The 25,944-nt window shown below is 43.8% G+C and overlaps 1 protein-coding gene across 1 annotated transcript; it reads right to left on the minus strand.

Annotated features, from left to right (window-relative positions):
* Positions 1 to 1,417: 1,417 nt before the first annotated feature.
* Positions 1,418 to 25,519, minus strand: NOA1 (nitric oxide associated 1). Its single transcript, XM_074950268.1, has 7 exons — positions 24,154 to 25,519; positions 18,763 to 18,927; positions 15,383 to 15,579; positions 8,918 to 9,049; positions 5,834 to 5,950; positions 3,610 to 3,727; positions 1,418 to 3,226 (listed from the first exon to the last, which is right to left on the minus strand). The coding sequence occupies exons 1-7, from the start codon at positions 25,517 to 25,519 to the stop codon at positions 3,012 to 3,014; spliced, it is 2,310 nt and encodes a 769-aa protein (XP_074806369.1). The 3' UTR covers positions 1,418 to 3,011.
* Between the last annotated feature and the right edge of the window lie 425 nt (positions 25,520 to 25,944).

Here is a 25,944-nt window from a genome sequence, read left to right on the forward strand (position 1 = left end):
ACAGGATTTGTAAAGGTTGCCACTGCACAGCCAGGCAGTAAGCACATGAAGGCTGTCAGAATAAATGGCAAGGAGCTCCCTGCGTGGAGAGATACTGGTGCAGAAATCTCTGTGGTCAGGAGAGAGACCTGGTTCAGGAGAAAGACATACTGCCAGGACAGATGGCAGAGCTTCTGTTAGTGGGGGTCACAAAATCATAGAATCATAGGGTTGGAAGGGACCTCAGGAGGTCATCTAGTCCAACCCCCTGCTCAAAGCAAGACCAATCCCCAATTTTGCCCCAGATCCCTAAATGGCCCCCTCAAGGACTGAACTTACAACCCTGGGTTTAGCAGGCCAATGCTCAAACCACTGAGATATCCCTCCCCCCAAATCCTTATGCCTTTGGCTAAAGTGCACATGGAAGCTGGGGATTTGCAAGCTGAGTTAACCATGGCTGCAGTTTCTCATAACCCAACACAAATTATTTTGGGTAACGACTTTTTCAATGTGGCTCAGGCTGTCCAGGGGTCTGTCAGCAGTGAGGAGAAATCTTGTGCTGGAACCCCGTGGGAAGGAGCAAAGCTACAGAAACTGCTGAGGAAATGAGTCTCTTTAATTCCTCTACTGCCCTGCAAATCAAGTTGCCACAAGGGATGGGGGTGGGTAGAACCAGCTCCAGTCCAGTGGCTGTTCCCTCAGGGGATGGGAGTGTTTTGCCTGATGGTAGGGAGACTGTCCAGGTTGCTAGCTGCCAGGAAGTTGCAGTTAAGCAAGAGAAAAATCCTGCTCTAGGATGCATATGGAGATGTGTCCTGGAGGAAGCCTTAGAGGGGGAAGATAGGATCCAAGAAACTGCTGCAAGGGGTGAGGATTCCATGGGCTCTGTAACTGGAGGCCAGCCCAATTCCAAGACGGAGGAGGGTACAGGGCTTGCCAATGAAGGGTCTGTCATGGCTGCTAGCTGTGAGCTCACAGCTCAACAGGGGACAGATTGCCCTCCAGGGAGCACAGGGTGTATGCCTTGGCGGGGGGACCCAGAGAAAGAGGTTCAGAAGGAATGTGGGGGGAGTACAGGAGTGTCTCCCCACTCATTGCAGAGAAGGGTTTGCCCAGGGGAAATTTGCTGGATCTGCATCTGTAATCCCAGGCACCTCATCTGTGGCTCAAGTTTTAAGGGGGAACTGTGTATCTGACCTCTCTGAGGGGAGCAGCCATACAGCTGACCTCGTGGGAACAGCGAGAGAGGTGATGGAGGGCACCCTAATCCAGGACCCACTTTTTCAAAGTATTTTTCTTGCTGTACTTGTGAAAACTAACTGACTCTTTAAGGCGGCGGGGGAGGGGGAGGGAGGGTTCTTCCTAGCATTCTGATGTCTGTGAACATGCTAATGATCCATCTGATGAAGGGGTGGAGACAGCCACTTCCTGGGCAGGTAAACCCCTCCCCACAGCTAAGCATCAGACAGTGAGTGATGGGGGTGAACAACACATGGGTTTAACCCTGGGGAGGAAATGCAACTCCACAGGGAGTGGGCCAGTAACATACAAGGTCTCCTTACACCCTTTCCTTGTCAAAACCCCCAACACATACCCAAAGAAAGAACCTCTACAGAGAGGATGAGAAATACAATAAATGCTGAACAAACTGATCTGTTTAGAGAGAAGGCGTGGTATGATAATCATACTCGGAAGCACCTCTCTGTCATGAATGTGCTGGTAACTTTATGTCTCTTACTACACACACTGTGGGTTAAGACAAAGAATTTGATACTGGTGGTAAATACTTTAAAAATGTGTAAGACGCATGATTTTTGGAAAAATCTTTGGTATAGACTAGGAGTGGTAACAAGAAAGTTCTATGAGAATACTGCTTCTCAGCTAGTACCTGTGGACAGGCTTAGAGCTTGGCACAGTGGAGAAAACATAACTGATCTAGACTGCTGTGAGGAAGGGGAAACCGAGGCACACCGCCTCATGGCATTGGTGGCTAAATGCCAAGACACCTAGACTTTAAAAAATATTGACATCTGCATTATGTACACAATGCTACACACCAAAATATTTTCTGGCAACCTGGGAACAGAAACCCAGAACTTTCCAAAAACACCTATAAATGACATTACAGCAAATCCCTGAAGCTGAGTCTTCCCAGAACTGATCTGCAGCTGGGTGTGGCCCTTCCTGTGTGCGTGTGTTAGAGGAGGGTTTTAAGAGCCTGGCTTAGCAGGACGTGTTAAAGGGGGCCCATGCTGGCAGAACAGGTAGACTCAGTGGTATCTCAGCACATCAGGTGGCTTCCCAAGGGGTCCAACCCGTCACAGTTGTCATGATGAAGAGACAGATGACTGTACATTTAGGGCTAGTCACAGCATGGGGATGTTTTGCAGGAGCTCTCAGTTGAGGCATAAGTCTGATTTCCTCCCTTCAGCTATACACAGTGGTCCTCTGGGTGTCGTTTGCTTATCGTTAAAGTTTTACATTATTGCAAAGAGACCTAGTAGGATGGACTCTAGGGGCTTCTTTCTGAAATCTTTATCACTAATTTCATGCAAAAAGCCAAAAAACAAGCAATGTGTCTCCTGTCCAAATATTGGTAGCAACCAGAAAGATGGACATGTTCTGACAGCTTCACTAAAGCCCTCCCTCCTGCTGTAACTGAGATTACCCTCCCATCCTGATGGCAGCCTTACTCCACCCACTGTAGGGGAAACAGCAATAATGTGAAGTGATGCCAAATCTGTCTGTTGAATGCAGAACTAAAGAGTCTGAATGAGACAGGCCATCTGTTAATGGGAAGTAGAATGAAAATCACATGATCCCATGAGCTGCACTATGCAGTAGGCTGATACAAACTTCAAACCTGCATTTGGAAGGTCTTTCAAACATGTTTTACAGAAGCCAGTCTTAAAATCAGAATGTATGTTTTCTACAGAGTTCAATGAATAATTGTTTTCGTAATTGTCTGTAAGCAACACATATGTCCAAGGGCTTTCCAGCTCCTGTGCTTCTTAAATTTTAGATACCCTTTTTTAAATTTGTTTATTTTTTCCATTTGCCTTTAAGTTCTCCACTAGGGGAGGTGGCTTTTTAGTTCTATAGGACACACTTCCTCTGATGCGGGTCCCTTTGATGTCAATGATATGTGGCAACAGAGGAGGTTTACGTATCATCAGTGTTGTCCCTTCAGGGCTATAGGCTCGCAGCTGTAGTTTGTCTTCCAAGTGAGCTGTTATTGCAACCCAACCTGCGCAGATATCAGAACAGAATCCAGTTAGTTACAACCTCTTTCAAACAAAATGGGAATCAACTGTATCAAATGTAAAAAATGGAAAGGGACACCAATTTAAATAAGTCAAAGGGTTTGATTTTCACTTTCAGCATCCCATTTAGACGAAGAATGGAAGATACTGGGTGCCAAGCACTTTTGAACATCTACCCCCAAAGCAGAAAACAACTGTTCATAATGACATACAAGGCAGCAGGCATTTTGGTCGACACTGTGTCACCTTTCCTAGTCAGAAGACCTTTGCAAGTCACATGATGCACCCATTATGAAATTACAACCAAGAACAAGGGTGCACGGCAGAAGTGGATTCCCTGCATGTGGAGGAGGAAATGCAGAATTACCAGCGGAGGACAACTTTATGTCAGCCACTGCCTCAAGGGTGCCAATTCCTTCCAGTGTAATTTCCTGAGGAATAAGCGGTGGGAATTCTTTCATTCGCTCTTCACCCCCTATGGGAACCTAACAATAAAATACAGGAGAAAGGGTTTAAAAGCTAACAAGAAAGACATCTTTAAACTTCTCAAGTTACAGAACAAGTTACAAAGTGACATGCAGCAACTTAACTCTTTCTATTCAAACTGACTCAAACGCTGGAGAAATTTAAAGAGTATCTGCTCTCACATAACACTTCTATTAAAAATAGCTTTTGTACAGTTAAGGGACAGTTTGTTGAAACAAATGTCAAGGTGGCACAGATTTCACTTAGATATCAAACGAACATGCCTCAGAGATGCGAAAAAGTAGCTATTACAGTATCAGAGACTGTCCTATTTGGGTAAGTGTCAGGATTCAGTTCCAAGCTAGTTCAATGAAATAGTCGAAGTTACTAATTACTACAAAAGAACAAAAATGTATGTCTATTGGTCCATCTCTGAAACATTTATTTTTGTAAATGGCGCAATAATTCATGAAGTGAATTCAGCATGAGCAGTGAGTTGCACTGTTGCTTTGCAAGTGAAGATCAATACCAGAAGAGACAGCTTAAAACTGCTTCAGATAGTGGAAAATGTACCATGTAGTATGGGGATCCTGGATATTTACTATAGAGAGAGTGTTTCAGTTTTAGTGGTATTGCCAAGGAAACAAGTTAAAAAACATCAAGATACGCATACATATACACAGAGGCCCTGCTTACAGGAAACAAAAATATGCATTTTAAAAACATGATAGCTAACACATTTTAAAATCCTAGTGTTGAAATGGCAAGGCTATAGTATTAACACGTTAGCCGGTTGAGGCAAATCAGGGGGGAGTGGAGAGGGGGGCAACACAGACTTTTAACTTAATCAGCGAATATATGTTAAAGTATACACAGCTTGTGTCTATGCTAGACTTCTGAATGTTTTACACAGCACATTAACCAATGTGCTAACTCCACATCTTTCTAGATAAAGCCTAAATCATGAGAGTATTGCTTTTTAAAAAAACAAATATTTCTACGCCATGCATCAGAATGTATTTTAGTCTAAAAGCACTTCAAATTACACTATCAAACAAGATATAGAAAATAAAATGTAAATATATTAAAAAACATGTAAGTCTTGCTACAGAAGGGCTATGGAACTAGGTGTCAATCTGAAATCTTTGAAGAACAAAGCTACAAGTAATGTTTCAGTAATCTAGTCCATCCCCAGGACAATTCCATACAATGTTTTTTTCTGATCTCTCCCCTATCTAGGTTCAGAAGTCCCAAATGATGGGATTTACATCACTTCCAGGTACAGTATTTCTGTTTCTTAATTCCACCTTGTTGCTCCTATTTGTAGTCCCTGACCCCTCTGCCTTTTATATTTCTCTCCCTTTGTGTTTTGCGAATTTATATATTTCCATAGTAGACATTCAGTTTTTGTTGCTTGTCTCTGAACTCCTGCCTGAGTAGCTCCAATTTGTCCATGTCTTTCTGGCGTCAGTGCACCTAGCTCAGAACACAGTATTCCAGATGTTGCCTCATCAGCGCTGCAGAAAGAGCGGCTTTCTCCCTGAGCCAGAATATGATGCCTTGGCAAGTATAAGCCTAAACCTCACCAGCCATTTTTTAACTTTAATGTAGACTGCTCAGGAGTAATTTGTGTGCTTCTGAAAAAAAAAAAAAGTTATATCCCTACCTACAAGACTGTCTGTCTAATGTATGAATATGGTCCCTTGTATGCAAGCAGAGCAGGGAATGTGACCCAGGTCTCCCAAAGCCCCAGGCTAAAGTCCTAACCTCTGCCCATGCCACGTTCCTCTGTCCATGCACAGAGGGAGTTCTCTTGATGAATTAGTTTAATTCTAAACAGGAAAAATGTGTGTTGTGACTAGCATTAAGATTTTCATTCTCGTATCTGTTTCCCACAGTCAGGGGAGGAATAATGCATATACTCTTTTATTTGGTTTTCCCAGAAAGGGGAAGAATCACTGCAAAGACGATGCACAGAGTTCTAGCATGGACTTAACAAAGCCTCTGTCGAGTCAAGCATAGGGAAACCAGTAACAGATGCCTGCTGAGCTACAAAAGAGATCACATGACCTTACTCCTTACACATACCAGAACACGGTATAGAAGGTGTCAAGGTGTCCTCTTACCTTCAGTAATGTTTTTCCAGCATGCTTCTGATAGATGCTATCTGCTTTCTCCAGGGTAGTAACATGGACTGGCAACAGGTTAGAAGCCACAACAGAAAACCAGGAGGATTTTGCTCCCTAAAATTAATGAGAGGTGATTGTTAAACAAACTCAATGCTGTAAAGATATTTACAAGTTACTGTCCACCCTTCCCACACCTTCTGTTTAAAAGCAGTTCCGTTACACGCTTCTCTCTCATCTAGATAGGCAGGGTCTTAGTCTTTGAAATGCATCTGTATTGTTTCTATGATAAACAATGACTTCTCTGCAAATAAAGGAGTGAGCTTCCAATACAAAAATACAACAGCTGTGCCACCTCAAAGCTTCTAGTCCTAAAGCAAGCCCTGAACCTTCCTGATTCTAGAACTTCTGCAATCACAGCACAATACTTCGGTGCTACATTAATACAAATACAGTGCAGTCACATTTATCTGAATGGCTTGGATAAGGTTTCTAACCATCAGAGCAGTGAAGTTCTGGAACAGCCTTCCAAGGGAAGCAGTGGGGGCAAAAGACATATCTGGCTTCAAGACTAAGCTTGATAAGTTTATGGAGGAGATGATATGATGGGATAGCCTAATTTTGGCAATTAATTGATCTTCGACTATTTGCGGTAGATAAGCCCAATGGCCTGTGATGGGATATTAGATGGGGTGGGATCTGAGTTACTACAGAGAATTCTTTCCTGGGTGTCTCGCTGGTGAGTCTTTCCCACATGCTCATGGTTTAGCTGATTGCCTTATTTGGGGTCGGAAAGGAATTTTCCTCCAGGGCAGACTGGCAGAGACCCTGTGGCTTTTTCGCCTTTCTCTGCAGAGTGGAGCATGGGTCAGTTGCTGGAGGATTCTCTGCACCCTGAAGTCTTTAAACCATGATTTGACGACTTCAATAGCTCAGACATAAGTTAGGGGTTTGTTACAGGAGTCGGTGGGTGAGATTCCGTGGCCTGCATTCTGCAGGAGGTCAGACTAGACGATCATAATGGTCCCTTCTCACCTTAAAGTCTATGATTCTAACTATGTGTTCAGATAAATGGAAATGCTATTAACTAACATATGGCTACATGGGGGACACACTGTGGTTATGGATAACTAGGATTTTCAGAGAAAAGGAATTTGGATAATTGGAATGGCACTTAAATAAACAAACAAACAAGAACGTAACAATCCTCCACTCAGGTCATGCAAATAAAATGATAGTCAAATGTTACAGAATGTGTATCTTTACACTAGCTTAGTTCACAATACTGAAAGTACTGCCAATGTGAACAAAACTGGCAGGCTTATTTCTGGATGGTGTGACAGACTTCTCCTGCCCAGCTGATCCTCTCAGACCATTTCCCAGACCCCTCTTGTTTACCAGACTCTGCTTTGGGGTACCTAGAATTCTACAAAGACTGAATAAGATGCAATTTCTTCCCTGCTTCCTTGTGACCACTGTATATGAAACGAATCTGACTACAGGTGTAAGAACCAGATTTAAATATAAATATAAATATATATATACACACACACACACACGTCTAAATAATAATACCTCCATATCAAATTTAAGCGTGAAAATTACCAAAATGAATTGTACATCCAAACTGCAGTGGAAAAACAGGATTACATCAAATCCAAACCAAGGAATCTAGTATCCTGCTGATACCTGCATACAACTCTCCCCACAAGCCCAGCGCTACACTACACACTTTTGCCAGCACAGATATGTTGATCAAGGGTGTAAAGATTTGTGATTGACATAGCTGTGCTGGCAAAAGCCCCTAGCGCAGACGCACTTATACCAGCAAAACTGTGCCTTTACCAACATAGTTTATTTCACTCGGGGTGCGGATGGTGGGTCCTAGAATAGGCTATATCAGCAAAAATTCAGTTTTGCCTGTATAAGCCACACCCACACAAGGAGCGCTTTGCCTGGATAGTACACTGGTATAGTTATACAGGCAAAGCGCTCTAGTGTAGACCTTGCCTAAGGCTGTTGAGGAGGGGTTGGCTGAGGTGGATCTATTTATGGGCAGTCCTTGGTGGTTTTTTTTTTATTTTTTATTTATCTGATAGGTATGCAGAGCACTGGATGGGCATCGACAGCTGCATTTTAGAAATGGAATAAATAAAACTTTCATTAATAATGTACGTGTAGAAAGGGGAGAATGGACCCCAGACACATACACCCATCTGCTCTGCCCTTTACTATTAGATATTTCTTTAAACCTGGAGGAAACACTAATCAAATTTATTTCTACAATAACTTTTGAAAAAGCTCACTCCTTGCCCTGTTCTAATAGCCTTTCTTTTCAAAATGAAGCAAAGCATCACTAAGGGGAATTAGCACAAGTATTTAACATGACTGAACCACCATCTAACAGAAATAACTTTAAGGGAAATCATCCCAGTAAGAATCACACGTCTATATGAAGGAGGTTTTACCCAGAACTGCTGTGAGTGAAAAGGATTAGCAAAGAACAGTATTTTTCCAGTTTATTTTTTCTACTTTGTTCATTGAATAGTGTTTGGTGTCATCATCTTTCCCTTCTCCCTTGATTAAACAATTCTTATAAATGTCGAAGGAAAAGCAGAAATGCCCTTAATCAATTTCCCGACCTACGCAGCTCTTTCATGTAACCACTGCAGTGTCCCTTTAAAGTTGATTCATTTTGGCTACATGCTAGCACTGTTAGCCACCTTGCAAGGATTTGTACCCTTGTTCTTTTAGTGACACGTCAGTCCCAAAGCAATTCTCCGATTTCATTTAGAACAAAGCTCAGGACCTCTTTGGAGCATGCTGCAAGGTGCTCCTCTACGGTACAGAAATCTTCACTTTGGGCTATCATATGGCACAGCCTTTTTCTAAAGCATTTTTTACTTTACACAACAAGGTGTGTGTTTCATTAGTGGAAATCTTAAGTGTAGCAGCTACCAACGAAATGGTGAAGAAAGCTACACAAACAGCCTGCTGATGAAGGTGTTTTGTAACTTGTTATAACACCACAAAGCACAAACAAGATGTTATTCACAGAACATTACAAAATCCACTCTCCCTTACCTGCAGATAGTCTATGCGTCCCAAAGCACCTAGAAACAAAACCATTCCAGGCTTAAGTACAAAGGTCCGTGGAACAATGGCATGTGTTGGCAAGACAAGCTTTACTTCTTTCTCTGTTAGAAGATTTAAAACCTGCAAAGCAAATTGTATGACCATAACTCATTTTGGATGCCTTTACAAAAATGATGAAACCAATGCTCTTGCTTTATGGGGAAAAAGAAAGATGACCAAATATACTTGAATGGAGAACATCTGTCTCAAATGATCTCATACAGAAATTACAGACAAGTAGGACTGCATATTCAGTTCAGCCACGACAAGAAAGTGCTCGTCTTTTTTAACAATTCACACATAGTGACAAAGTGGCTTGTAACATGGACACTCCAAACTAACAATATGAGTCTAAGGCTTTACAGTCTAAACAGCTCAAGCCAATTTGTCCTCTGCAATGTTCACAGAATCAGCTTACTGCTACTTTGTGTTACATCGAAGATTGCGGATGGTTCCTGCTATGCTTCCACACAAATACTATTTATTTGTGGAACAACCTAAAATGAGATTGAGATCCCCAGAGTAAAAACACACTGCACTGTGCGGAACTCTCACTGTCTCCACTCAGGAATTATTCTTTATCACTTTTATTATGAAGCCACTAATAATAATCAGCCAATTGTTTCCTGCTCTACCACAGCAGATTTTGTTAAGCTTAATGTGCCAGCAGTTCAAGGTACGTTAAACAGAATTTTGGATCAATATTTCTTACAGTTAGTGTTACGGCGATTCTGGGTTCAAGGAGGCTATTTCAGGTATTAGCAAGCTTTCTGCTATAAAACTGTAAATCGTCTTAAACTGACTAAGGTTTCAGAGATCTCTTGTCCCCATCTCTACCAGCGAAAAATACTTTGAGAATAAATTCTCTGGAAATGTAACTGAGAGATTAGCTCCTCGGCATAGGTTTACGTGCAACAGAGTTCCAACTTCAAAAGCAGGAACTACTGTGTCTGATGGGCCAGGCACAGCGAGAGACTCCAGCTTAAAAAAATAAACCTCTGCCTGAAATGTTTTCCCCACTATTGTTATAAGTAATGCTTATGGTGACTATAACTGAAAGGTACTTTCCGGCATACTTTGTAAATTTAATGGGACTATGTGTGCAGTCAGTTTCACCTCCCCACCAACCCCGCACAGTCAGCTTCCCCGGTCTGTATGGGTCTTTCGCACACAGGAACAGTAGAGAGAAAAAAAAAATGTTAAAAAGAGAAAAAAGTGACTGGAAAAGCACAAAATGTGGCAGTGGGATCCAGGCCCAGGTGCAGTACCCAACATTACTTTTAACTTTAAAGCACTGACTAGATTCCAAATTGACAGCATCCCTTTCTCTCACACTTGGAATTTTCAGCACAAACAGAACCAAACTCTTCTAACCGTGCACCTAAGTCATGCCACAGCCTTGCTAACGTTCAAGTGTGTACTACAGTGTGGCAATATGGTTAGGTCTTGACTCTACATTAAAAGACAGAACCGTTTTGTAATTGTGTCAGCAACTACTATGGTGTGACTGGGTCTCTACACACTCTTTCTGTAGTGTAGATGGAGCCAACTTTCGTCTGAAAATCTTGGCAACTTTTGCATCAGTTCTGAAATAGTAGGAGCCTTCTAGACTGCAAGCTCCGCAGATAATATTCCAGAGTATTAGATAATACCTAGTGCTAAATTTGACAGTTATCGAAAACCCTTTGTTTCTGTTTCTAGAAGTTTAGGTGTTTTCTCTTGCTCCCTTATAAAACTGAACATCTTTAATAATTCATAGACTGAACTAGCCTACTGGCAAATCTATCCACATCAGCTAACCCTCACAAAAATGTACAGAAAGCAAAGACTGAAAATTCCTGCTCCCCACCCCAAAATTGGTGCCCAAACAACCCTCCTCCTCTCCAACCAAAAAGAACAGCGTGACAAGAGGAAATTCTATCCGAACTTTGGCATGTCTCATACCTCCCCACGTCACAGGCACTCCAAGCTTAATCAAAATTAGAAATATCTACAGGAAGTTACTGAACACAAGTCTATTCACTTTCTATGCTCATTCAGTTCCACATGATAGACATTCCCGCCCCCCTCCCCCACAGTTTGATATTAAAAACCTAGGAAATTACACACAAGAACTATATTAAAAGAATGTTAAGGTTGCTAAGTCAAGTACTCAAAAATTAAGAAATGTCAGAATTTAGATTGCTCATGTAGCCTTAATTTGACTCCCCTGTACCTATGCACTGTGATGCAATATTTAATCACATGATCACATACTACTTTTTCCACAGGACCCCTGACTCATTTAGTGCACTGGATGCACGGTGGTTAGGGATGATCACAACTGTGTAGTGAAGGAAGCTGTTGTCTGTAGGACCCCTGCCTCATATGTTGCAGAAGTTGGAAGGTGCATGAGGCAATGGACTACAGAAAGAGTAAGGATGGTGTCATAGCTTCGGCAGCTGAACAGCACCCTGGAGAACGGATTTTCTCCCCGTCTCGGGCACACAGGTCCTTTGAGATACTGGGCAAGTCATTTAATCCAAACTTTTCACAGGGGGTCACTAAACCTGTAGGTTCATGTTCTGGGTGCCCAATGTGAGACTACTGGTGTCTGATTTGCAGGCGTGCTGAATGGTCACATCTGCAAATGTTCTCCCAACATATAAAGTGCTACAAAATACTAAGGGCATGGCTACCCTGGAAACTTCAAAGCGCTCCCGTGGCAGTGCCTTGAAGTGCGGGTGTGGTCGCGCGCCTGAGTGCTGGGAGAGAGCTCTCCCAGCGCTCCTGGTAATCCACCTCCACGAGGGGATTAGCTCCGAGCACTGGAAGCGTGTCTCCCAGCACTCCCAGCCTGTTTACACTAGCGCTTTAAAGCGCTCTGACTTGCTGCGCTCAGGGGGGTGATTTTTCACCCCCTTGAGCCAGCAAATTAGAGCGCTATAAAATGTAAGTGTAGCCAAGCCCTAAGTTCTCTGAAAAGTCAGGTCCTAGACATCTCAAAGTGAGCATCCCACTTAGTGTGTATTTTTCATGTTAATGTCTCTGTCTCTCAGTTCTCCCTTCTGTAAAATTAGAATAATGCCCCCCCATCATGTCACAGGGGCATTGTGAAGATTAATTTATGTTTGTTGAAGTAGTCAGATACTATAGGAGCAAGACGAAAAGGCCCATGACATAATTAATAATCCTGTCTTCAGAGCAGGATTGGTATAGTGTGCCTGGGGCCACATGTTATTCATCAAAGGTAAAATGAAAATTGAAAAGCTGCTCATTCATTGAGCACCATCCAATTTACATGCTGAATAAGGCGGGGTCCTGTGGACAGAAGTGTGATCATGTAATTAAAAAACAGTTTATAATGCATACGCACCAGGGGACTGGATTAAGTTTACATGGGCAATCTTAAATCTAGCATTTCCAAACTTTTGAATGGTTGACTTTGCAACCTTAACACTCTTTCAATGTAGTATTTTGTGTGCCTTTATTAACTAACTTCCTGAGGCCTGAATCATGTTCGAGTCCCCATTGTGCTAGATGCAGTACAATTAATCATTTGTGTCTATAAAACTTACTCATATCAAACGTCGTTTCAAGTGAATCCAAACCACACACATTAGCTAGGTGCTTCTACTCAATTAAAAGATATTAAGGCCAGAAGGAAGCATTGTAACCATCTATTCTGAGCTCCTGTATAAAATTCCAGCATCAAGCCCATAATTTGTGATTGAGCTAGATGTATATACTAAACTGACCAGCAGTGAAATTGATGTTAACAGTAAATCTGCAGTAGGCGTCAGAATCTTTACCCTGTTGAGATGGCTGAGGCAGGAGATGCCTATCCAAGTTATTACAGTCCTGGAGCTTGACTGAAGCTGAGAGTAATAATAAGGTGTGAGCTCCTTTATACATCTCAACAGGGCAATCATTTTGAAGTCTGACTGAGGAGGCTACTGAGATGAATGGGGCAGTTCACACCTCTCAAGTTTTTTGGATCAGTCAGTCTAACATTATTTGAAAGTCTATCGTCACAATTAGGCCGTGTCTCTACACAGAAGTTGAACCACTTTAATTATAGTGGTATAGTTAAATCAGTACCAGCTGCCTAATGTGGCTGTAGTTATCTTGGTATAAAGGTGCTTAGTCCAGTAACACTCATTCCCCTATATGTTGGGGAGTAAGCTATAACAGTATAAGACTCCTTTCTATTGACATAGCTGTGTCTACACTAGGGTTTGTACTGGTGTAACTACTTTGGTAAAAAAATAACAATTATCATCCCTCTAACCAAAAGAATTCTACTGGTACAAAATCTGCGGGTAGAAAGTCAAACTACTACTACTAATTTTTTTTAAAAAAAAGTTTAACTTCTATTCTGTAGAAAACAGTTATATCCACTGTGACAAAGTTCCTCCTCTGCCTTGGTGGGTCCTGCACTTATTGGCGGATTTGCTCGCCTCAGAGATTCACGGCAGCCCTCAGTTTGGCCACTTTTTGCTAGTGGCTCAAACTTGCCGTTCATTCGGCTAACCTCATCACTGGCCAGCATGGGGAAAAGGAAGGAGAACAATCCCCGCTGTCTCTGCTGGTCCACCCAGTGGGTCGGGGGACAGGCCAGGGACCTTCCCCTCTGGTGGGACCCACAGTCCAGGTCAACTCCTCCTGTATCCAATAGGGAGTTGGGGAGATGGGGGGAACCCGGGCCCACCCTCTACTCCAGGTTCCAGCCCAGAGCCCTGTGGATCACAGCTGTCTACAGTGTTTCGTGTAACACCTGTGTGACAGCTACAACTCCTTGGGCTACTTCCCCATGGCCTCCTCCCAACACCTTCTGTATCCTCACCACAGGACCTTCTTCCTGATGCCAGATAGCATTTGTGCTCCTCAGTCCTCCAGCAGCACGTTCTCTCACTCTCAGCAGTGAGGTCCTTTTTAAACCAGGTGCCCTGATTAGCCTGATTGTCTTAACTGATTCTAGCAGCTTCTTAATTGGCTCCAGGTGTCCTAATTAGCCTGTCTGCCTTAATTGGTTCCAGCAAGTTCCTGATTGTTCTGGAACCGCCCCTGTTTCCTTACCCATGGAAAGGGGACCTGCTTAACCTGGGGCTAATATATTTGCCTTCCATCACTCTCCTGTAGCCACCTGGCCTGACCCTGTCACACCATAGACAGATCCTAAGTCCATGTAACTGTGCAGGATTTCTACAGAGCATATTTCCAGTGGCTCTATTAATTTTAAGGCCAAAATTTTAAAATCCATCTAGGGGATTTGGACTTCTTATTCCCATGAATTTATCATTCAAACCCTTGAAGCAGCTTTGAAAGTCTCAGTCCTAGGTACTCTTACACTAAAAATTGTATCTATTTAAAAATTGATCTAGTTAAATAAAACCCTAATGTAGATTTAAATGGGATTAGCTCTATTTGGTAAACGACCAATGCAAAGCAAACTTATTTAAGCAATGGTTATACATTAGGGGGTTGCACTGGTTTTACTAGATGGATTTTAAATCAATTCAGTTAAACCAATATAATTTTTTTTAGAACAGACAAGTCTCTTGTGATCTGATTCTCACTCAAAACCAGACCTAAAGATATAATCCTAAATCCTGCCACCAGATCCTGTTTTTAATACTCCGACCCATTCATTCCTCCTACAGAAATGTACTACCACAGAGAGACACATTCAGGGCTCATCTACAAAAAACTGGTCTGTAAAAAGTTCACTAACATGCTTATAAATAGCACTTGGTCCAATCTCCATTGGTAAATACCCATGTTGTAAGGTGGTTATGGCACAACTAGCTACAGCAAACCACCCAGCGTGATACATTTTGCTACATAAAACAGGCCTGAGTACTAAAAGTGGGCAAATTATTTTTGGGAAACAGAAATTTATCCTAAACAATGCAGTTTTCGAGGCTCTAAAACAATTTGCAAATTCAGATTGAATTTGATGAATAGTTTTGGCTGAAAAAAGAAAAAAAAAATCAAAAAAGTTAAAAAAGTTCATTTTGACCATTTCAAAATGAGTGAAAACCCCCTAAAAATGGCTGAATTGAAAAACTAGAAAAAATTTGTTTCAAGTTGACCAAAACACTTCAGCCAATTAGAAACAAATTTATTTAAAGTTTTCTGATTCAATAAAATTTTTTGAATAAAACGAGATTCAAAATGGCTTTTTCCCCCCCAACGAATTTTGGTTCAGCGCCGAACAAAAAATAAAAATAAAGTAAAATAAAATCCATTATTCGCTCAGCTCTACTTATTACACAATACTCGGATACACTGGGTGGCAGTAAATGATTACCTGGCTGCAAGAGTCTTATTTCATAAGGATATCAAAAATCTCTTTTCCTGCACTGACAGTTAACTAAGACAGTACTCCCTCTCCCAAATACCGATCTTCTCAAATGCAGACAGAGCACCTACACAATTTTCTTTTACAATCCCCGGCGTGTCAAAAAACCAGCGAGCATCTTTCAGTTCATTGTGTGTAAATTCCACTCTCTCTTTAGGCTTGTCAGATGAAAAGACAGGCTCCTCTTCCATGTTAAAAGAGAGCTCATCAGGATCAAAGTCAATGACAGCTTTTGACTTCTGTGGTTGAAATGTTCTTCCAACTCTTCCTACATTAAAAAAGAAAAGTATTTTTAATAATTTATGTTACTTTACATTTTCTTCAACTGGAAATTTTTCTTCCTTACAATCGAAAAATAAATAAAACACACATGATAAAGTAATATAAATGTGATTTATGCTTACAAATTTAAATGCTCAAAAGTCAGGATGTTAAAAAGTGACTTACGTTTCTGTATTTTAATTTTCCTTCTTGTCCGACAAAAAATGGAGAAATCCAGTGCTATTAGCAGTCCCCCAGATCATGGACCTGCTATAATGTGCTATTATTATTATTGTATTACAGTAACCCTAAGGACCCCGATCGTGTTCCCATTGTTCTAGGCATTGCACAAAACACTTTGTAAATTAGACTTTTTTTTATATATATTTAAGACCTTGATCTTTCAAACACTTATACATGTGCTTAACTCTACTTGTGAGAGTACTGACTTGGATGGAACTGCTTGTATAAATGTAAGCATGTGCATCTTTGCAGGATAAGGCCTTTGGTCTGTGGCAATTTCAGTCTCTGCAAGAGGAAAATGGCCTGCAAAGCTTACAAACTGCACAAAGCTATAAGCACATCCACTCGCAGTCTTTACACAAAGTAAAACTATTTCCCCATGTTTATTTTTCCCCCTACTGTTCCTCACACGTTCTTGTCAACTGCTGGAAATGGCCCACCTTGATTATCATTACAAAAGTTTTTTTTTATTTTTTTCTCTCTCTCTCCTGCTGGTAATAGCTCACCTTACCTGATCACTCTCATTACAGTGTGTATGGTAACACCCATTGTTTCATGTTCTCTGTGTATATAAATCTCCCCACTGTATTTTCCACTGAATGCATCCGATGAAGTGAGCTGTAGCTCATGAAAGCTTATGCTCAAATAAATGTGCTAGTCTCTAAGGTGCCACAAATACTCCTTTTCTTTTTTATAACGGTTAGTTCAGACTTACAATCAAGAAAGCCCACATTATATATAGTATACATCCATTTACACATAACTGTTTCTTTTATGTTTTCTAAGTCTTTGCTCTATACGTAATGTTAATAAGAAGTGTTTTAATTACGGTGTGACACAGGGCCAGAAAGGATTACACAACTAGCAGGCTAACTGACCCAGATTCAACCTTTAGAGATAAATTAGTAGATAATAGTTGTGTTTTTGTGTATGTTTACAAATACATCGTTAGCGGTTAACAATGTAACCGAATGGTTCCCATTGCTGTATTCCATTAATTCAGAGATCAAAAGAAGATATTAACATTGAGATGAACTGTGAATGTAGTAATATTACTATCTTCATTTCTCTTCGAAGTATATAGCAAACTACCTGTAACTGGGGGGAGATGGACAGCTGCCTTACATTAATCCATGTAGCTAATTACTGGTGATGCTTAAGGAATAGGAGGTTACTTCAAAGCTACTATTGTTCACCCAAAGACTGCATGCTGTCAAGAGGCTGCCAAAGAACTATAAAAAGAACTCTTGGGCCCTGACCCTGTTATCTCAGATCTGCTTAAGCTTGCCAGGGGAAGTTTGAGTCCCAAGACTGAGATCTCCAGTCCCATCTGGATCACCCTGATATTGGACATTGGACTGTAACCTATGGACTAATTCTGAAAGAACTCTTTGCAACTTTAAAGCTCACCATCCCTACAATGAAACTGACCTAAGATTTTTATTCACGTCTGTGTGTAGAATGATCTTTTAACCAATACCCACTCTCACTTCTTTAATAAATCTTAGTTTAATTAATAAGAATTGGTGGTAAGCGTGTATTTGGGTAAGATCTGAAATATTCACTGACCTGGTGGGTGATGTATCTGATCCTTTGGGATTGGAATAACTTTTTATAAGATGAAGAAGATTTTCAGTAATCTTCATAATATTTGAACTGGCTGTCTGGGTGGGAGCTCAAGGCTGGGTTGCTTTAAGGGAGCTGTGTTTTGGCTTCTGGGTAACCAGTTAGGTATCGTAGAAGCTGTTTTGTTGCTGGCTTGGTGAATCTAAGTATTAGAAATAACTACCAGTTTGGGGGATTGTCTGCCCCCTTCTGTGCAGTTTGCCCTGATTGAGCGATCTCAGCATGGCCCCCCTGGGACCCCAGTCACAGAGGGATATGCCTCAACAAAAACTCCAGATCTGAACATTTCTGAACTTGCTGGAAATCTAAAACCTAACTCAGTAGCTGGGCCTATCTCCAGCTATATTAAAGTGTCTTTGGACGGCACTCTCTCTGAAGGTAATTGTAATCTTTTAGCCCATTTCTACAAGACACACTATCAGTTTGCACACTGCCAATGAATAGCCAATACAATTAAGTGTATTAGTCTTTTTTATTTTGGAAAAGGCAAAAGAGCTGCGATGCAATCCTGGAAATCCATTAAATCACCTACACCAGAAGGACAAGGACTGAATTGATGCATTGGTGTGGTGTCCAGGAGAAACTTATGTATATATGCCTCTTATCGGGTAGAATGAAAACTGGTGACACAAAAAACATCTGAAGTTATGACTTTTAGAAAGTTAGAGATCCTGCATATTAGATTTTCACATATTCCAAGGACAGAAGGTACCATTGTGATCATCTAGTCTGGCTTCCTTTATAACAGGCCAAAGAACTTCTCCTAAATAATTTCTAGAGCAGATCTTTTAGAAAAACATCTAATCTTGATTTAAAAATTGCCATTGATGGAGAATCCACCATGACCCTTGGTAAACTGTTCCTATGGTTAATTACTTTCATTGTCAAAAAAATGATGCCTTATTTCCAGTCTGAATTTGTCTAGTTTCAACTTCCAGCCATTGGATAACATTATATGTTTCTTTGCTAGATTGAAGAGCCTATTATTAAACGTGTGTTCCTCATGTAGGTACTTATAGACTGTAATCAAGCCGCCCCTTAACCTGCTTTTTGTTAAGATAGCTTTTTGTTAATAAGATCAAGAATAAGGATTTACAGAAGATTATTAATATATATTTGAAGAATTCTTATTCTGATATGCTGTTGCTAGTAACCCAAATTAGAATGTATCATAAATGTATGTTGGCTAGCAATGTTTACCAATGAAGAGTTCACTTGAGACACCGACTTATCATACAGTAAAGCTTAACTGAGTCTTTTGTATAATGCAGTATTTGCATCTGAGAACAAATGGTGATACTCTTCCTCAGATAATACTCACCTATTAAATAACCTTGCTTTTTAAGGCATTTAAGATACTTTTGTTCATCATCACTAAGTTGTTCTTCAGTTTTTTCTGCATCTGCTTTTAGTCTCTCCTGTCTCCTGAACAGTCTGTCAGATGTAGGGTTAATAATTGGAAATTTCAGGAGGTTTAAAGTTGTGCCTGTAAAACAAATTCCAACATTATCCAGGTCTGTGACTGTGCAAACTGAACACAGTATATATAAAATCAATTAAATGTTAAGGTTCAAACAATGAAAAAAACCACGCACAGAAGAAAGTTCGCAGGCTGTATGATGGCCTCATTCTTCTTTATGAAACAGAAAAGCAATCACAACAACAAAACTAAAGTCAACTGCTAAGCTAATGGCTCTTCTCAGAAACTATCCGCCACAGTGGTGGGGGAGAGATAGCTCAGTGGTTTGAGCATTGGCCTGCTAAACCCAGGCTTGTGAGCTCAATCCTTGAGGGGGTCATTTAGGGATCTGGGGCAAAAATTGGGGATTGGTCCTGCTTTGAGCAGGGGGTTGGACTAGATGATCTCCTGAGGTCCCTTCCAACCCTGATATTCTATGACCACACTGTGATCTTGTCAGCAGTCATGTTAGCTGAACTGAGGTTGAACACTACTTAGCATACAGAGCAAACCACATTCAGCACTGCATCAGCTCACTGTGATTAAAAATTGCCAAAACATGAATTTTTGGCAACTGTACTCAGGCATAGTACATTTGTGTAGTGTAGACTAGGCCACTGGAGACCAAATCCTGGTCTCATCAAAGCCAAGGGCAAAACTCTTCTTGATTTTAAAGGCCCAGAATTAGGTCAACAGCATTTGAGTTGAACAGCTGGTTAGAAACAAAAGTCTTTCTCAACAACTGCAGCAAAGTGATTCACATTTTTCTTGCTGCCACAAGTGCAGTGCACATGGTGTTGGCTCAGCCACATCCTTACAGCATTACCTTTCTGTTAATATCAGACCACTGACCGTCGTGATAGGTGGACTGGAGAAAGGAATGAAGGACGGGATTGGAACAACAGGAGTTCTAGGAAGAGAGAGTGCTGAGCATGATATGAAAGGGTTACGCCTATGAACACATTCTTTTGTAAACTTTACTTGTGGAGTAATTGCATGAAAACCAGCAAAATTCTGCAGTGATATTTACTTCACAATTAAGACCTATCCCATTTTGCTATTATGATTCTTATTTATGGCTCTCCATTTACTGAAAAAACAAAAACTATATGTGAAAAATGTCTTTAAAGACTATTGAAAGCAAACAGAATTTTGTCAGAGCAAAACTTGGTGTTTCTTTCAATTGGCCTTTAAAGGTGATGTACAAAGAAAACAATAGGGCTGTGGCCATTTAAATTTGATTTTTTTTTTTAAACTTTATGTGACGCAGCACGGAGTGGGGCGGATTGACCGGGGAATATCATCTAGTTCTGCTGGGACTGTCTGCATGGGGGATGGGAGAGCAGGGGGTGACTCCACTGGAGTGAGGAGACCTGAGCCTGTAACCTGAGCTGGGGGGGGGAGGGAGGGGTTTGGACCCAGGTGACACCTTTGCCCAGGAAACTGGACAAAGGCTCAAGGAGAAGCTGGGGGAAGGAGGAGTGAGACTGGGGGGGGGGGGGGGGGGTTGGTTTCAGTTTTTGGCTGAGTGGTTTAACGCAGGGAACCCCAAGGCTGGGGTCTAAGCTCCCTGCCCCCCAGAAGGACTTGACGTAGGGGTCCTGGTTGTACCCACAAGCTCTGTTTTAGACTGTGTTCCTATTGTCCAATAAACCTTCCGTTTTACTGGCCGGCTGAGAGTCACGGTGAATCCCAGGAAGAGGGGTGCAGGGCTCGGACTCCCCCACACTCTGCGACACCTTAGAAATTCATGGTTTTTTTACATGGAAGACACCATGGCCTTGTTGAGGCTAGGAAGGAAGATGTTTTTTTAAAATGTGTTAGCCAAAACACTGGAATGCATTTTACAACCTTAGTATAGACCGTGCAATTGTATAATTTATAATGTGTTAGTCTGCCAAGGTGAAGCTTATGGGGGAATGGAAGGTCAGCCAAATTCTTTTATCTCTAACTCCTGTTGAGGGTCTTAGCAGCGAGGCAAAGGCATCAATGAGCATGGAGACTGAACTAACTTCACCCCTTGAGGAGTGTCAATATAAGAGGGTCAAGAGTTGTTACTTCTATGCCTCTAGCATCTCAACAGGAGGCTCCCACCACCACTGCTAAGGTAACCTTCCAGAGGTGCCAGATTCACTGAATAATGACACTGAAAGCTAGGCAGCTCTGTTTCAATGAATATTATTCAGTATTGGACAAGACTGCTAAACATTATTTTTCCCAAAGAGATTTTGAGACACATATTTGGCCAAATTATATGAACTGGAGTTTAAGAGTTATGTATATATTGAGAAACTGAAAATAACACTGACACAGGACTTGCTATATTCAGCCCTAGGCCAGTGCCAAAAAGAGCCCCATTAGACCGAAGGATCGGGAAGAGGTTTAACGACTGATATTTTGCAAATCACCAGGGCTAGCAGTAAAATACATGACGCCAATACTCTGCTCTCTCCAGGTCACTTTGCAGTTTGGTTCTGTCCTGCTGCCTGACTGCTTAGCCCTTTTCTAATTTTGATGATGCCTGCAAATTTGATAATGGTCGAACTGAGAGCAGAGAAACCCATGAGCCACCCATGCTGGGTGCAGAGAGGAGCTAATTTTTGGTTTTTCAGTTTGTCAAGAAAGCCTCTAGAAGCGTAAAAGTTCTGCACTGGACTACAACTAATAGATGTGCCACTGCTTGAAGACTGACATAATTCTCACTGTAAGGTAAACAGCTCTGAGCACCACCACAACATACCAATGGAAATCAAGGAAGGTAAATTCGCTAGCCCACTCCAGATATTTTGCTTCACTCTGGTGAAGCAAACTAGATGCAAAGCTAACTTAACTGGCCAGTTGAACCAGGTCTAATAGCTGCTTTGTGACACCAGAGAGGCACAGTTGGTTGTTTTTTATATCAGGGGAATGTAATCAAAGCAGTTTTGTTAAAAAAAAAAAAAAAAAGGAAATGTGAATGGTTGCAGGCAGGAGAAGGGCATTTAAGGGGGAATAAGAGTGAGGGGCTTGGGGCTGCAGCAAGGCGGGGGGGATAAATGGGGATGGGTGATACAAGAGTTGAAGGGGATTGGGGGAGCTCAGGAGAGGGACAATGGGAACGAGTAGCAGAGGCACAGGAAGAATGGGGCAGAGGTTTGTCCCCTTCCATGTCTGAACACCAGGATGTGAGGGTCTACCCCCTATGATTTAATTGGGGTTGGTCCTGCTTTGAGCAGGGGGTTGGACTAGTGACCTCCTGAGGTCTCTTCCAACCCTAATCTTCTATGATTCTATGTGAGTTGGTACCTGGATGTCCTGTCCCCACAATGGTGCCTGAGCCCCTCTCCCTACTCCTGTGTGTGCGCACCAGGATCTGGGGGCCCAGCTCATCTATGGTGGTCTGACCCCTCTCCTTGCCTCCCCATATGAACCAGGTTCTAGAGACCTCTTACCTTTCTGGGGGTGTCTAGCCCCTTTCTCTTGTCCTCTGCCCCTTCCATGTGAGCCAGGATCTGTGGAAGCCCCCCTGCCCCTCTGGATGGAAACCTTTAAAAAGGCATGCTGGGTGCATGCACCAAGAAGACACTGGTGAGACAAAGGTGAAGACCTGAGAACTGGCATGCCTGGTGCCAAATGCTGGCTTCATGGGATGGGATGGGAATGGGAGGGGGAGCTGGAAATGTTGAGGGGGGGGCACTGTATGTAGCAGGGAATGGTGTGGCAGAGGGCAGAGAAGGAGAGAGACACACGAGTCTTCCCTCACATGCTTAAAATTACTATTACAACCATGTCATAAAACTGTCAAGGTTTTGGGACCTAGAACACGGATGAGATTTCTCTCGCTGGCCCTGTTAGTGGCTACACACTGCAAATGTTTCAAAGCATGACCATTTTTCCCATTCCACTATAACAAAACATACAGGAGCAGGGAGGAGTACTGAGGAATCACATAGCAACTGAGTGGCCTAGTGGAAAGACCACTGGACTGGGACTATTCCTAGCTCTGTCCCTAGCTGGCTGGGTGATCTTGGGAAAGTCACTTCACCTCCGTGCCTCAGTTTCCCATCTGTGAAATGGGAATATGGAAAGTTCTTTGAGATCTATTGATGAAACCACGAGATAAAAGCTAAGTCTTTTGATTATTAGTTAGCCACAGTAGCATATCAACTGCAAACCTAAGTGAGAACTACAACTGGGCGAATGATCACTGCCTCTTACCAACAAACGTTTCTGTTTAAAAAACTAAGAAATTCACTGGCAAAAAACTTCAGAATTAAGATTATCTGGGGACAGCTTGTATCCCTCCAGAACGCTGAGTTCAGCAAACTCAAACTTCTGATAATCAAGAAATACAGAGTTAAGGTAAAACCCCACACAACCTTAACTCTGTCCAAACACACCAGTAACACAAATACTGGCACTTTGCCTCTCCTCTGTAATGGACAAGTGCTATCTGCACTTTCCCTATGCTCAAAGATGAGCCTACTCCCTTGACAGAATATCACACTTGTGAAATTTAACAACTGCTTCATACCCTTTTACAATCCCTTGACACTTGCACACAGGATATTTCCCAAACCTGGACTTTCCCCTACCCATCATTAAATCCACACACAGTTGCTCTCATATACCATCTCACTACTGACAATGCCCATGTCAAGAAGCTTCCACTGCCCTGCTACAACCTACCCAATGCTGAACTGAATGGATGCAGGCTGGAACCCGCAACTCTTTGTTTTGGGGGTACTCAGCAGCAAATCTCCTCATATCACAATCACAGCTCTTCCAAGCTGTCCCAGCTTATTCATCCCCCATTAAATACAGCTACACCAAATGCTTAGAGTGTATGCAGATGATTCCCAGTGGCTATTGCCAGCTTCACAGGGCTGAGTTAAGGTTGGATTTCTTGGTTTTCAGAAGTTTTGAGTTTTGCTGAACTTGAAGTTCTGGAAAGGCCCAAGCTACCACTGGACAACCTTAACTCGATGTTAACAAAGGTTTGTGCCATTTAATATGCCTGTATCAGAATGCAAATGCACAAGGAGACCATATTAAGGGAAAGCTTAACGCTGACATTTGTTAACTTTGGAGTGCTTGATTTTTTAACCTTAAAAGTTCTTTTACCAACTTTTTTGGGGAACAGTTATTTCTACATAACACCCAGGAGACCACAATCAGAAATAGGCTCCTATATAAAAGCCTAAGAGACACTCCTTGCCCTGAAAAGCTTAGTCCAAACAGATACTGATAAAAGTCCCTATCCATGCCCCTCACCTGGCCAGGGCGAGATTGTTGCTCTGTTGATCACCTCCGGCGCTTTGGACTTGCAATAGTCAGACTGCAGCAGAGTATTGAACAGCGTGGATTTGCCGGAGTTGGTAGCTCCCACAAGATACACATCGCCATTGCACTTCCAGGAGCGCTGCAGCTTGGAGATCAGCTTCTCCACTCCATAGCCTGTCTTGGCACTGATCAGGTGCACATCCACCAAGTTCTGGCTCCCAGTCCTACCAACCCGGCCCCCAGTGCCCTGGGCTGCAGGGAGGATGCCCACGCGGGCACAGCTCCTCAACAGCTGTTTTCGGAAGCGCTTCAGATAGTCTGGAGAGTCCCTGGGCAACAGGTCCACCTTGTTGCCCACCACCAGGATGTTGGACCCTGCATCCACCAGCTGAGGCAGATCCGGTAGCACCGAGTCAGGCAGGTCTAGCATGTCCACCATGTATAGCACCAGGGGGGGGCGACCGTGGCGTGGGGGGCTGCGCAGGGCAGCGCTCACCAGATTGCGGTATTGCTCCCGGGACACATGCATGTGCAGCGCCTGCTGATGATGGATCAGGAGCCAGCAGCGCTGACACAGCACCCCTTGCAGGGCCCGGTGCGCCTCCGAGTTCCCCAGGGCCCCCTGTGCCCCCAATCCTTCTGAGCTCCCCAAGGCCCCCTGCCCCTCCGAACCCCCCAGGGCCCCCTGTGCCCCCAATCCTTCTAAGCTCCCCAAGGCCCCCTGCCCCCCCAATCCTTCTGAACTCCCCAAGGCCCCCTGCCCCTCCGAACCCCCCAGGGCACCCTGCACCCCCATCCTCCCCAGGGCCCCCTGTGCCCCCAATCCTTCTGAGCTCCCCAAGGCCCCCTGCCCCCCCAATCCTTCCAAGCCCCCCAGGGCTCCCTGCCCCCCCAATCCTTCCGAGCTCCCCAGGGCCCCCGGCCCCCCGCCCATCAGGCGGAGGTACTTCTCGCTGGGCAGGTAGCCGGGCACGGCGGGGTCCCGGCAGTGCAGCTCCGCCCCGCAGCCCGAGCAGCTCACCCCGCTGGGCGGCACCGACGGGTCCGGCCGCCCCGTCACCCGGTGCTGCCGCTTCTCCCGCGGCCTCCCCGGCGGGCGGCCCGGCGCGGCGGGCGGCTCCCCGGCCGGCGCCGGGCCCGGCTCGGGCACGTACTCGGGGAAGACGAACTGCTCCTCCTCGCCGCCCGGCCCCTGGGCCGCAGGGCGAGGCCGGGCGGCGGGCGGCTCCCGCCGGGGTCGGGTGGAGAGGCCGCCCGGCCGCAGGGCAGCGGGCAGGAGCCGGCCGGGGCCCGGGGGCTGCCGGCCCGGTGAGCCCCGGGCCAGGGCCCCCAGCAGCGCGCGGCTCAGTCGGTGCATGAGAGAAGCGAGGCCGCGGCTCCGCTGCGCCGGCCTCGGCCACGCGGAGAGCCCGGCCTGAGACAGCGCCTCCTGCCGGGCGGGACTGGGCAGCCGGGCGGGGCCTGCCGCACCCCGCGGGGCAGGGAGTCCAGGGGCTGCCCAGCATCGCCTCCCCCCATGTCCAAGAGCAGGGACAGGGGCAGCCTCAGCCAGACCCCACACGGGGCCAGGCAGTGCCAGTGATGCCAGCGCCTGGCTCGCTGCCTGACCCTGGGCAAGTGGCTTGGCCTCTCTTCTGCTCCCCCAGCTGTAAATTGGGGCCTGCCGCTCTGTGGGGTGCTGAGTGGGCCAGACCCCACCTGGAGCAATGGGAAAGCGCTAGGAGCACCCAGAACAATGCAGTTTACTTCTCATGACAAACTTTTTGGTGGCCTCCGAGTGTG

The sequence above is a fragment of the Natator depressus genome, chromosome 4 (genome assembly GCF_965152275.1).
Source record: "Natator depressus isolate rNatDep1 chromosome 4, rNatDep2.hap1, whole genome shotgun sequence".
In the NCBI taxonomy this organism is placed as follows: domain Eukaryota; kingdom Metazoa; phylum Chordata; order Testudines; family Cheloniidae; genus Natator; species Natator depressus.